Genomic DNA, 13,622 nt, shown 5'->3' on the forward strand with positions numbered 1-13,622 from the left:
TTTTCTGTCTTCCTCCAGGATGGTCGTGCTGATGTGGTCGCCAATGATGCCGGTGACAGAGTAACACCTGCTGTTGTTGGATTCTCAGAAAATGAAGTGGTATGGTAGTTGTATATTGACCTAATGTTTGGCACAGGTCCAGCTGGTAACCAGCTAAGATTAGCTTGTTCTTATTCCATTTTATCTTTTCAGATAGTTGGCTTGGCAGCAAAACAGAGCAGAGTGAGAAATGCAGCAAATACTATTGTGAAAGTGAAACAAATATTGGGGAGGAGGTATGTTGCAAATTTTTCTTACAGTTGAGCTGGTGCAATTTTAGAGTTTAGGAGCTGGACAGTGCAGTTTAAGAGCCTATTTCCATTTGAAAGAATATGACTCTTCTTTGATTCAAAAGGCTTCAGTATGTTCTGTACCAGCTGTAATTTTATTAGTTATTGTAAACGATCGCCTTGTAAAACAGCCCAGTCAGTTTAACCAATTGACCACTGGGCACTTAAACCCTCTTCCTAACCAGACCAATTTTCAGATTTCGGTGCTCACACTTTGAATGACAATTACTTAGTCATGCCACAATGAACCCATATATGAAATTTTGGACCTTTTTTCACACAAATAGAGCTTTATTTTGGTGGTATTTAATCACTGCTGGGTTTTTTGATTTTTGCGCTATAAATCAAAAAAGACTGAAAATTTGGTTAAAAAAAAATTCCTTGTTCCTGTTAAAATTTATTGCTGAGTATTGGCACTACAGATCCAGCCCACAGCACTGCTATAAACAATCTCTCCCCTCGTACTGTACAGGGAAGGGAGGGAGGAACCGGCATCATGACATGACGCCAATTTGTTTACAAGTGATAGCTCCATCTTTTGATGGAGCGATCACGTGTTAAACGACTGCTACCAGTGGCCATTTACCGTGACCTGTGATTTGCCAGGTCTTCCGAAACCTGGCAGTCATGGATATTCCAGGTGCGTGCCCCGGGGGGCACGCAAGAGCAACATTCTGGGAAGACGTCCATTGACACCCTTCCAGAATAAGCCGACCACGCTGCAGGCGTCTTTCAGGTATGGCCCGGTCGGCAAGTGGTTAAGATGGAAATTAAAGTTTGTATAAAACCTAAATGGGAGGGGGGGAGAAGTAGCAACATCACCACACGAATCTTCTTAGTGAAAGGCTGTGCAGTGGGGGCCGTGTCAGGACAAGTCTGATCATTGGAGGAGAGCACACAGAGTTCCCAGCACAGCTAGAGAACAGACAACAGTGTGTTGTCGTGCTTAGTTTGGCCAGTTTTTTTATAGGAAAGCAGAGTGACTGGCAGGAACACCCCAAGAATTTGACACAAAGGAAGCAATACAAAAAGAACAGGATACTTTTTCTTGCAAGTACATGGTATTTCTTCCTGTGGCTATCCTGAGTAATAGCAGATGATTTATGTAGCATTTACTTTCTGGAAACCATCCTCGGGCATGCAGGAAGGAGGTTGTGCTTAGCTGAGAAAACAAGCAAATATAATACACTTTCTTATCCATTTACTAATTACTAGCAGCATAAGGATTAAAAGTAGTTTAAGTATTAGTAAGATGGGCATGGATGGATCGAAATTTGTCTGGGACAGTCCAAATTTTGATCTGTGTGGCCCTCCCTGTTTGATAGAAATGCATCATTAGAATGACTTCTGTCCAATGGACAAATTGGGAAAACTTTTTTCAATCAATGTATTCTTACATCAGTGGATTTGACTGTCAAACCATAATGTCCCAGTGGGGGGGGATTCCACCATTCACCTCGCTTGTGTAGATGGAAGAATCTGTTCTTTTTTTTCTTTTTTTTTTTTCTATTTAGACTTCTAACTGGGGAAAAACCCTTTATGCCCAGACTTGGAGACATTGGCTTCATAGCTGCTGGCATTGTGCAGGCTCTGACTGAAAGCTTTCTTTGGGTGTAGATACTTACAGCCATTTATGGAATGGAAAGTTAAACCGGATCTGCACACATAAAATATATATATAATAAATAAATAAATACATTTTTTTTTTTTTTTTTTTACAGTTTAAAATTCGATCTTTCTAATGTCACACTCACTTTTAGTGTTCTTTTCCGCTATCCATGTCCGTTTTTCTTTAAAAATAATATACAGCAGTTTTCATCTTGCTTGTGGGCATTTGAAGCCCACAAGCAATCACTTCCTTGTTCCAGTACAGTAGATGTACCAGCATTCCTTGCTGGCTCCCACGCATGCTCAGTTGTAACTGCGCCGAGCAGCATAAACATCTTTGTTGACATCACAACGTGTGCCGTCTTAGGAAGTTCCCGCCTCTGTTGTGATGTGAAGCGCTGTCAGAACGGGGAGACGTCACGTCAGTTGAAATCCCGTGAGATTTCGCATCGGCTCTCCGCACTGACTCCTGGGATGAATGACACGAGATCCCAAGAGACAGTGCGGCGAGGACAGCAAATGATGCGAATACCCGCAAAATCCCCTGACCACAGCCGCAGGGACGTAACACAGGCAAGCCACATATCTTAAGGTAAGGAAAAAAAGGTCCATTGAGCACTCTGTGCTATATTTAGAGTTATATTTAGAAACAAGTGAGCTTAACTTTTAAAATTGTGTGCAGATCCGCTTTAAAGCTAAAGTCCAGATATGATTTACAGTAATCTGGCCTGCACCAATGTAAGTATGCATATTTCATACCCAAGGGTCTGTAGTAGTTAGCACTATTACAGTGATCACTACTATCTTCTGAGTCCTGTGCTAAGCAATTTCACCAGTGAACACTGACCACAGGGGGTCGCATGCTCAGAGCTGCTGCCAATGATAGAACACCTTGTAATTTTTATTTTTTTCACTGAATACAAGGTGTTCTCTAATCAGACTAGGTGGAGACATCACCAATCCTCTCCACCTCATTAGCCCGAGAACACCTTGTATGCATTGGAAAAAAATACAATGGCATTCTTTGGTGGAGCTGCTGAGTGAACGACTCCCTATAGTGTACGAGGGGAAGCCACAGGTCTCGTAGCAGTGCTAACTACTACAGTGATCGTCCATTTCCCCAGCAGCCCCTAGGGTATGAAATATGCATGCTTACGTTGTGCCAAGCTGCAGCAATGTAAGTATGCAATAAAGCTAAATCCAGTTCATCTTTATATAAACTAAGATTGGTTGTTATGAATTTCTCTACTTCTTTATCTCATCTAACTTATTTTATTTCTTTCTGCATCTTAGCTTTGGAGACCCACAGGCTCAAAAACACATCTCTGAAAGCAAATGTTCAGTAAGTTAACATTATTTTTTCCAGTCTGGTCAGTTGAAGTTCTGTTTTGGATGTCTTGTGTAAACATTTTTAAGGGGGCATTTGTGCATGCTCAATGTTGTTGTTATAATACAGGATTTATATTGCGCCAACAGTTTGCGCAGCAATTTACAACACAAAAGCAGACAGTACAGTTGCAATACAATTTGATATAGGATGAATTGAATATTAGGAGTTCGATTTTGAATAGATTTAGTTTGAGATTAAGCATGAATATATCTTGTATCCACACACTTGTCTAGCTGCAGGCTTTTTCTGGCTCATTGATACTCTTACTTCTACTAGGTATATTCATGTTTATGTATTTAGAATTATGTAAAAAGGTTTGAAGGAGTAGAAACTATCTCAAAGGACTTTGTGGGCACAACATGAGGTGAATGAATATAAAAATATACATCTTTATTGCAGAAATACAAAAAACAGGAAATAGACACAAAAGTGTAAAAAACACCAACACCCTCAACTGGACAAGGTCAATAGATGCTCAATTAACCAGACAAGGAGGCATTGGTCCTTTCAAAGAGTCGAACAGTTCATTATGTAAAAAGAGTGTGTGTGTGTGTGTGTGTGTGTGTGTGTGTGTATATATTAATTATATATTTTGTATTGTAATCACGAAAATGGGGTCCATGAACTCCTCCAAGCTTGTTAGTCAACACGCTTCACATCAAATTGCTTTCTAAGGCCCCATGTACACTGCTGCTAAACCGATGTTCAGAGGCAGTTGGACACACTTCTTCAACTGCCCCTGAACTGATTCAATGTTATCTTATGTGTACATGTACACAGGTTTGTTTTTAGGCAGTTGCGTTTATATCCCTTTTTTTTTTGGCAAAAAAATAATTAGTTAAGACGCTGAAGTTTCCGACGTTTCAGACTCCAAGCGCGGCTAAACTTGGTTTTGTTTATAGCCGTTTTTCATCTTTTGACCATTTAAAAAAAAAAAAAAAAAAACTTTTTTTTTTTTTTTTTACGCAAATGTGGCTAAACACGGCATGTAAACGCAGCAAAACTGACGTTTTAAACAGGTTACTATCTGTCAAGTTAAATCGTTCAGGAGAGGTAAAAACGTCCTGTGTACATGAAGCCTAAAGGACAAAAATGGGTAGGTGCTGATAAAAGAATGAAAAATATATAACAAGAAAACGTAAATGAATATCAATATTGTTAGACTTGAAAATGTAACATGTATTGGATAGATTTAGTATATACATCTTGGAAGAACTCCTAGCATAAACGCCATGAAAGCTTGCCTGATTGACCCTGAACATCAGGTACTGGGCAACACCACACAAGACGGACAAAGGTAGAGCTAAAAGATTCTTTCAACAAGCTGAAAATCCAAAGACTATCAGAATTTGCAAGCCCATATAGGGCCCCTGGATTGGCAGAAATCATCTCTCTGTGGTGACTGGGACAAGGATATTATTTCTGTAAAAAATAAAGTAAGTATAATTGTATAGAGCTGTTTCTCAATTTGTAGCTTATGGGTAAATTATTTCGGTTTATAGTGTATCATCTTACCTAGTCAAGATAGAGTAGTGTGGATAAATTGGAACTCAAGGTAGAGGCTGGGGAGTAAATGACTTCAACACATCGCTTCAGATCTGAGTATCTAAAGATAGATGGAAAAATACCCCCTTATGAGTAAAACCATTATTCATCGATGAGGGATCCTCATGAACATTATGGAATATAACATAACATATATATTGTAGCTCCATAATGCTTACCATAGATCAGGGATATGCAATTAGCAGACCTCCAGCTGTTGCAAAACTACAAGTCACATCATGCCTGTACCTCTGGGTGTCATGCTTGTGACTGTCAGAGTTTTGCTATGCCTCATGGGACTTGTAGTTCTGCAACATCTGGAGGTCCGAAAATTGCATATCCCTGCCATAGATGTTATCTACATACGTGGTGTTTATGTTGTCCAATCTGTGGTGTTTATGCTAGGAGTTCTTCTAAGATAGATATATTTATGTATATACATCTAATACCTGTTACACATTCAATTCTAACGATATTGATATTCATTTGTTTTCTTGTTATATATTTGAGTTCTTTTATTAGCATCTAATCATTTTTGCAAACACGGTACAAAAGGTAAACCGCGCTACTCAAACAACAAAAGAAAGCAACCTATAAGCAGCAACCCTAATCGTAATACTCCGATATCAAACTAAATAGGTGAACAAAAATGAGCTGCGCTAAAAACAATAAAACTAGAAAATAATCAAACACCAAAAAAAACCTAATCAACCTATACCAATAGACGTAAAAACAATATTAAATTGACAGAAAAATGTGAATTAGTGAATAGTATACATGAATACTAACGTATCGTCATAAAGTGAATAAAGTGTATACTAGACCTAAAATGACATTGATGTGAATATTACAAAGAAAACCCCCACAATAATTAATGTAGATTGACACAAAAAAAAAGGTTATAATATGTGCTAGATTTAAACGAATAGTATTAACTAAAATAACATTCAAAAAACCTTAAAAAGTTCATATGTGATGAAAAAAATATTTTTTTATAGTCCCAAGATTAATATTGGTTCTTCAAACTTGACATTAAGGTGCAAAAATATCCACAAATGCGTGTATATAAAAACAAAAAAAAATTTTTCAAAACAATCCTCCACCAGTGAGAAGAGGGGCCGCTTACCAGAGCTTTAGATCCCAGTGTTAGTGAGATCAGTAAGGCAACAGCACAGAGGTTTCTGGGTGAACCGTCACAGGCATCCCACCATCTCCATCTTCAATATGAAGCCTCCAATCGAGAAACGAAGGTGTCGTAGATTGCTGACACCACGCTGTCTCTATCTCCAATACGAAGCCTCCAGTCCGGGAACGAAGGTATCGTGGATCATATAAAAAATCAAAGACACTCGCATAGCGTAAAACCACTTGGTTTAATAAAGTAAAATCTAAAAGATTTACACTCACATGCGTAAAGAAAAAACGATCATATAAAAACGAGCCGGCCGGAACACGTCCGTTTGTGACGAAACGCGCGTAGGGAGATAGGCGTTCTGACGTCTCCGCGTTCTACGCCCAACCAGGAAGTGCGGGCGGCACACGAGTCACTCGCTATGCGAGTGTCTTTGATTTTTTATATGATCCACGATACCTTCGTTCCCGGACTGGAGGCTTCGTATTGGAGATAGAGACAGCGTGGTGTCAGCAATCTACGACACCTTCGTTTCTCGATTGGAGGCTTCATATTGAAGATGGAGATGGTGGGATGCCTGTGACGGTTCACCCAGAAACCTCTGTGCTGTTGCCTTACTGATCTCACTAACACTGGGATCTAAAGCTCTGGTAAGCGGCCCCTCTTCTCACTGGTGGAGGATTGTTTTGAAAAAAATTTTTTTGTTTTTATATACACGCATTTGTGGATATTTTTGCACCTTAATGTCAAGTTTGAAGAACCAATATTAATCTTGGGACTATAAAAAAATATTTTTTTCATCACATATGAACTTTTTAAGGTTTTTTGAATGTTATTTTAGTTAATACTATTCGTTTAAATCTAGCACATATTATAACCTTTTTTTTGTGTCAATCTACATTAATTATTGTGGGGGTTTTCTTTGTAATATTCACATCAATGTCATTTTAGGTCTAGTATACACTTTATTCACTTTATGACGATACGTTAGTATTCATGTATACTATTCACTAATTCACATTTTTCTGTCAATTTAATATTGTTTTTACGTCTATTGGTATAGGTTGATTAGGTTTTTTTTGGTGTTTGATTATTTTCTAGTTTTATTGTTTTTAGCGCAGCTCATTTTTGTTCACCTATCTAATCATTTTTGTCCTGAGGAAGCAATTTGATGCGAAATGCGTTTACTAACGAGCTTGGAGGAGTTCATGGGCCCCATTTTTCGATATTATATACTTACTTTTTACATAATGAACTGTTCTTCGACTCTTTGAAAGGATCCATGCCTCCTTGTCTGGTTATTTGGGTATCTGTTGACCATGTCCTGTTGAGGGTGTTAGTGTTTGTTACATTTTTGTGCCCAATTCCTTTTTTTTGTAATGGACATATATTTTTATGTTCATTCTGCCTCATGTTGTGCCCACAAAGTCCTTCCTTTTTTTTTTTTTTTTCCCCTTTTCAGAGCGTTTCTACTCCCTCAATCCTTTTTATACAATCATGGATGTTGTCATGGTGGGGGTCCTCCCCTCTCAATTAGAATTATAGTCTTCGTGAAAAACAAAGCTATAATAGTGACTACAAATTCCAGCAATTTTCATTGTTTGTTCAATGGGAATGATGCAGTGATATTTAAATTTTAATATGCATTTGATGTGCTTCCAGATAGTTGATAAAGCAGGAAAACCAAAGTATGAAATAGATACAGGCGAAACTGTGAAATTCGTAAGCCCTGAAGATGCTGCTAAACTTGTCTTTAGTAAAATGAAAGGTACCGTAATTCAGACATAGTACTCAATGCTCCGTTTCATCCCACTTTTGTACAACACTGGCTTGATTTTAATTTTATTTTTATTTTTTGTGTCTTCTTAGAGACTGCCCAATCAGCTTTGGGATCAGATGTCAAAGATGTGGTTATCACTGTTCCTTTTGATTTTGGCTCAAATCAGAAAAAATCTCTTGGGTAAGTACAGAACCAAGATACAGTAAATTGTGTTTTGTGCTTAAAGGGGGTTGTAAAGTCTCAGTTTTTCACCTTAATGCATTCTATGCATTAAGGTGAAAAACCTTTTGTGGTGCAACTGCCCCCCCCCCCCCAGGGTCCCTCCTTTACTTACTGGAACCCCGATCTTTCCAGTGACGAGAGCAAGCCAAGCAGCCCCAGCCACTGTCTTGGGTCCTCATTGGAGAGATTGCTAGCTGCAGAAGCCATTGGCTCCCACTGCTGACAATCAAATCTAGTGATGGGGGAGGCAGGGCCGAGCCCTGCTGTCTGTGTCACCGGACCCAGCAGCAGAACTTATAAGTCTGCCCACATGGGTGCCCCCCATGTAATGCGGCTCTGTGGGGGGTACTGGATGCGGAGGAGGGGCCAGGAGTGCTGGCAGGGGGACCCCCAGAAAAGGAGGATCGGGTTCGCTCTGTGCAAAAACCTTACACAGTGGAGGTGAGTATAACATGTTTGTTATTTAAAACAAACAAACTTTTACAATCACTTTTTAAAACGAAACCTGGAAGACTGAAGAAGAACGTCTGATGAAAATGTTTCTACGAACAATCAATAGATCCAGAGAGCTACAGTAGATGGATGAGTTGAGTTTTGCCTACCCCTTCCTACCTCCCAATTCTCCATAAAGAACTTTGGAGGGGTGGGCTCAAGCTGGATGCACAATTCCTAGTGACTGTAATGGGAGCTTTTATGACCACCTCCCCTCTCCCCCCGTAAATAAGGCCATAATGTGTTAAACCGTGTACCTAAACAAGTCCATTCTAGTTTTCCTTCTCCATCAGCCCTTTTCATGCTCTCTGTGTGCTGCCTCTGCCAGCAAATTTAATGTCATACCTCAACTCCTATTGTTCTACTGTCCATGCGTATGCGACATTACAGTCATCTGCTTAGAAAATAAAAAACGGATCTCAAAGAGAGTGTTATTTGTTGGTTAAAAAGAAAAAAAGTGTGATATTGTATGTTGCATACATGAGATGAAGTGTGTAACTTCATGCACTTTATCACATGCATGGATTAAATTAGGTTACAAAATCTCTCTGAAGGCACCTTGTCTTCCTAGGGGGCATCTTTGCAGCCAAGTCTATGCCATTTGTGTCTAGGGAAACCACCAGGAAATGGACACAGAAAAACAAAGTATGTATGTGTGTGTGTGTGTGTGTTTGTGTTTTTAAGAAAGCAAAGTTAGATCATTTCACATTATCATGCAGAGATGCATGTTGATGTAAATTTTAGTGAAAATGGGGACCCTAAAGTGGACCTTCCGCTCATCGGAACCCTCCCCCCCCTCCGGCGCCACAATTGTTACCTTTCAGGGGGGAGGGGGGATGCAGATACCTGTACAGTACAGGTATCTGCACCCACTTCCGGGATAGCTCTCTGCGGAAAGGGGCGTAGATTACGCCCCTTTCCGCAAGTGCCCGCCCCTTTCTGCAAGTGCCCCGCTGCCTGCTGGGAAACACACAGATCCCAGAGGCAGCGGGGACCGTCCTTATTGCGCAGCGCGACTCGTGCATGCGCAGTAGGGAACCGGGAAATGAAGCCGAAAGGCTCCATTTCCTGATTCCCATACCCAAGATGGCGGCGGCAGCACCCGAGAGACGATCTAGAGATCGGCTTCGGGTGCCGACATCGCAGGCGCGCTGGACAGGTAAGTGTCACTATTTTAAAAGTCAGCAGCTGCAGTATTTGTAGCTGCTGGCTTTTAAAAAAAAAAAAAACGCGGAGTCCCGGCGGACTCCCGCTTTAAGCTGACAGTTTTAGCTTGGGTGGATATATAACTATTCACTTGACATGATAGATTTGTTTATACATTTTTTTTTTTTTCTTTCTTTTTCCCCCACAGGGAGGCAGCAGCAGCTGCTGGATTCAAAATTTTGCGTATGATTCATGAGCCATCCGCTGCTCTCTTGGCATATGGTATTGGGCAGGAAGAACCTTCTGGTAAAAGGTATGCCAGTCTACAATTCCAAGTACTTTATATTGCATAGTTTTTGTTTTGCTGTTTAGTTCTACCCACCGTTTCCCCTCTCTTCAAAGCTTCCCCTTCTCCAGATAGATTTAGTTGCTTTTTATATCCTTTTTAATACAAATCAAATAAGAAACCTTACTAAAGATAAGAGGTGCATTTCTCAAAGTATAAATGCCTTGACAAGGGGTCACGATTTAGGAATACATCATAAAAGTACCTCTTTACTGTCTATACCACTGATTTAAGCTAGCGGACAGAGACTTGCCATCTTCAGATGTTTTTTGATGGCTTTGCGGTAGTGGGATGTATCGGGGGTGGGAAAGAGACTGAGTATAGGACTGTGGTGGAGAACTTAGTGTGAGGGTAATCATCTGCATTTAAATTTGATGAAGACAAAGGTGCCTGGTTGTGGTTTTGAGAAGGAGGAAGGCATTGGTGAACCCCTCTATCTATCTGAGGAGTGGAGGTAGCAAAGAATTCTAAGTATCTGGGGGTGCATATAGATAATAAGCTGGACTGGTGCAAGAACACTGAAGTGCTTTATGGGGAAGGCCAGAGCCACCTCTATTTTTGTGGTGGCTGAGGTCTTTTAACATCTGCCAGATGATGCTGAAGATGTTTTATGAGTCTGTGGTTATCAGTTCTCTCCTGTGTGCGGTTGCTTGCTGGGGAAGCAGACTTTGTATAGCCAGCACCAACAGACTCCATAAACTGATTCGCAAGACCAGTGATGTTGGATTGGAGTCTTTAACAACAGTATTGGAAAGGAGAATATTGTCCAATATATGTTCAATCTTGGACAACTCCTCCCACAATTCAGTGATAGACTGTTAGAACTGCAATGCATCAGAGCGACACAGGAAATGATTTTTGCCTGTGGTCTTCAAATGATATCATTTGTAAAGATATATAATGTCTTCTCTGTGAGTGCTGGATGTAGCTTGGTTTTGTATTATTATGTTTGTGTAATGATTTTTAGGTAATGTGCTTGTTGGTTGTGTGATTTTCTGTTGTTTTTTTCAATCGGTGTTATTTATTCTATGTAGTATTTTTTAATGGGATGATGTAATTGATTTACAGTATAGTATTAATTTAGTTTTATGTGGCATTATTTGTTGTTCTTAGTAATTGTATTGTTGTTGTGCCTTGTTATTGTGATCTTTGTATTATCTTGTTGAATGTAATTGTATTCTAGTAATTTTCTCTTTGGGATTAATAAAGTATATAAAAAAAATAAAATAAACAGCATCTGAATCTTTGAAATAAGATGATCTGTTAAGGTGTCTTAAGGTCATATTGGTGTTGATTATTTAAAGGAGTACAAGCTGTTCACTTGGCAAAGTGAATTTTCAATTAGGTTAGTGAATGAGGTGTGTGCAGACTTCAGTCATCCAATGTGTATGCAAAAATCCTGAGTTTTAATTTTCCTTGCAAGCGATTGGGTGTTCTATGTAAAGTTAACTTTTACCACATTCTGCAAGCTAAGTTCCATGCAAAGTGAACATATACTAACCCCTTAGTAAAACCATCTCATTATTTTTTAACACATTTCAATTTTTTTCCTTATTGGTTGCAGCAATGTATTGGTGTACAAATTAGGAGGTACGTCATTATCTGTCACGGTGATTGAAGTTAACAGCGGAATATATCGAGTTCTAGCAACAAAGACTTATGACAACATTGGAGGAGTGTGTTTCACAGAAGCTCTAGCTCAATATCTGGCATCTGAATTTCACAGGTATGCCACGGTAAAATCCCTTTTATATTTGTAGGGGCAACATTAAAAAATATATCTTGCTCACGTAAAGCAAGACTAAAGTTTTTGTAATAAAAACCGCCCGTAGTAATTTCACAATTTCATTTTTGGGATTAATAAAGTATTCTATAAAGCAGTTTTACTGCTACAGGGTGGCTGTCCTGTGCAGATTCATATATATATATATATATATATATATATATATATATATATATATAATATAGTATACGTGATCCTGCAGGGGGCGTGCACGCGCTGCTGGCGGGCCTCTTCCGTTGTGAATATTCACATCAGAAGCCAATCTGTGAGTGTCAGGTACAGGATGTCTGCTGGCACCCTCCGATCGTGAACAAGGCAGATCTCCGTTCTGACGGGGGAAGGGGGTGTATTTTGTGTTCCTGTAAAGCAGGGAACACAATCCATCTCTTCCTCCTAGTAAAAGCACCTAACACGGTAAATGAAAACGCTGGTTAGACACACAATTATCCCTTTAATCACCCTAGATGCTTAACCGCTTCGCAGCCAGTGACCGTGTATATTTTTAGCACTTACTCCAATAGTGTCAGTGTCCAATTGTCCACCGCAATATCACTGTCCCACTATAAGTCGCTGATTACTAGTATAAATCCCTAAATATATCCCATAGTGTGTAAACGCTATAATGTTCACATAAACCAATCAATATATGCTTATTGGTATTTTATTTTACCAAAAAACATGGCGCAGAATGCACATTGGCCTACATTTTATGTAGAATTTATTTGTATTTTTTATTTTTTTATGGGATATGTTTTAGAACAAAGTAAAAATATATTGGTTTTCTTTCAAAATTTTTGTTCTGTCTTTTTGCAAAAGACAAAAAAAAAAAACCCCCAGTAGTGATCAAATACCACCAAAAGTAAGCTCTATTTGTGGGGAAAAAATGACATAAATGTAATTTATGCACAGCGTTGCATGGCCGCGCAATTGTCAGTTAAAGTAACCCAGTGCTGTATCGCAAAAAATGGCCTGGTCATGAAGGGTGTAAATCTTCCAGAGATTAAGCTCACATGAGTTAGAGCCACCTTCAGCCTTCTACCTTACATAGTTAAAGCGGAAGTAAACCCATCCATAAAACAGTTTAATTTCCGGGGCATGCCGGAAATGTAACACTCCCATTGGTTGTGCTCTCAATCAAACTGTTAAACCATCCAATGACTGGTGTCCTGACTGATCACATGTGCAGCATCATGGTAGTTTTATATTAAACAGAGACGAAAATGGCAGCTTCCTTGGCTGAAAAAGATAGGGGGGTTTACTTACACTTTAAGTCTCTTAAGACTTTAACACAGATGCAATGTTTCCTGATTAGTTTGGAAAGTATGATATCCATGAAAGCATTAGGAGGAAATTTTACTAAAAAAGTCCAGCATATTTATAGAATCCTGGCACTAGTGAAGTCGCATGCGTTCTTGAAGCCATGATGCCGGAAGGAACATACTTACAAAGTGAAGTAATAAAAAATCAAGTTTTTATTTTATTTTTTTTTGAATTTCCCCATCTAGATGCTAAGCAACTTTTTCTATAGGGAAAAATACAATTATAATTATCAGTGTTCATATGATCATCCCCAGATTCAGTAAGAAGTCAGTAAGATGAGCTATATTTGAAAGACGTGGACTTGTGAATAGTGGTATTAAGGCTCGGTTCACACTGCAGTGATGCGGGAACCCTGCAAATCCACTGCGAGTTTCCGCATCGCATGTCTCCCGGCAGCAGTTCACACTGCCATATACAAACTGCTGGGAGTGTCAATTGAAAGTTAATGACATCCCCATATCAGTTTGCATATCGCAGTACGATCTGCAAATTTTAACAGGAATGGTATCGCATGGGTGTGAGCACCCAT

General features: G+C 39.4%; 1 protein-coding gene across 1 annotated transcript in view; it reads left to right on the top strand.

Annotated features, from left to right (window-relative positions):
• Positions 1-13,622, top strand: part of HSPA14 (heat shock protein family A (Hsp70) member 14) — a 39,900-nt gene that overhangs the window by 6,500 nt on the left and 19,778 nt on the right. The window contains exons 2-8 of the mRNA XM_077472820.1: positions 19-99; positions 193-275; positions 3,231-3,279; positions 7,667-7,772; positions 7,874-7,964; positions 9,853-9,957; positions 11,555-11,716. Coding sequence (XP_077328946.1) covers positions 19-99; positions 193-275; positions 3,231-3,279; positions 7,667-7,772; positions 7,874-7,964; positions 9,853-9,957; positions 11,555-11,716 — 677 coding nt within the window. The remainder of the gene's footprint in view (positions 1-18; positions 100-192; positions 276-3,230; positions 3,280-7,666; positions 7,773-7,873; positions 7,965-9,852; positions 9,958-11,554; positions 11,717-13,622) is intronic.

This window comes from Lithobates pipiens, unplaced genomic scaffold (genome assembly GCF_037356315.1).
Source record: "Lithobates pipiens isolate NorthernLeopardFrog02 unplaced genomic scaffold, aLitPip1_a1.2 Scaffold_8, whole genome shotgun sequence".
NCBI classification, from domain to species: Eukaryota; Metazoa; Chordata; class Amphibia; order Anura; family Ranidae; genus Lithobates; species Lithobates pipiens.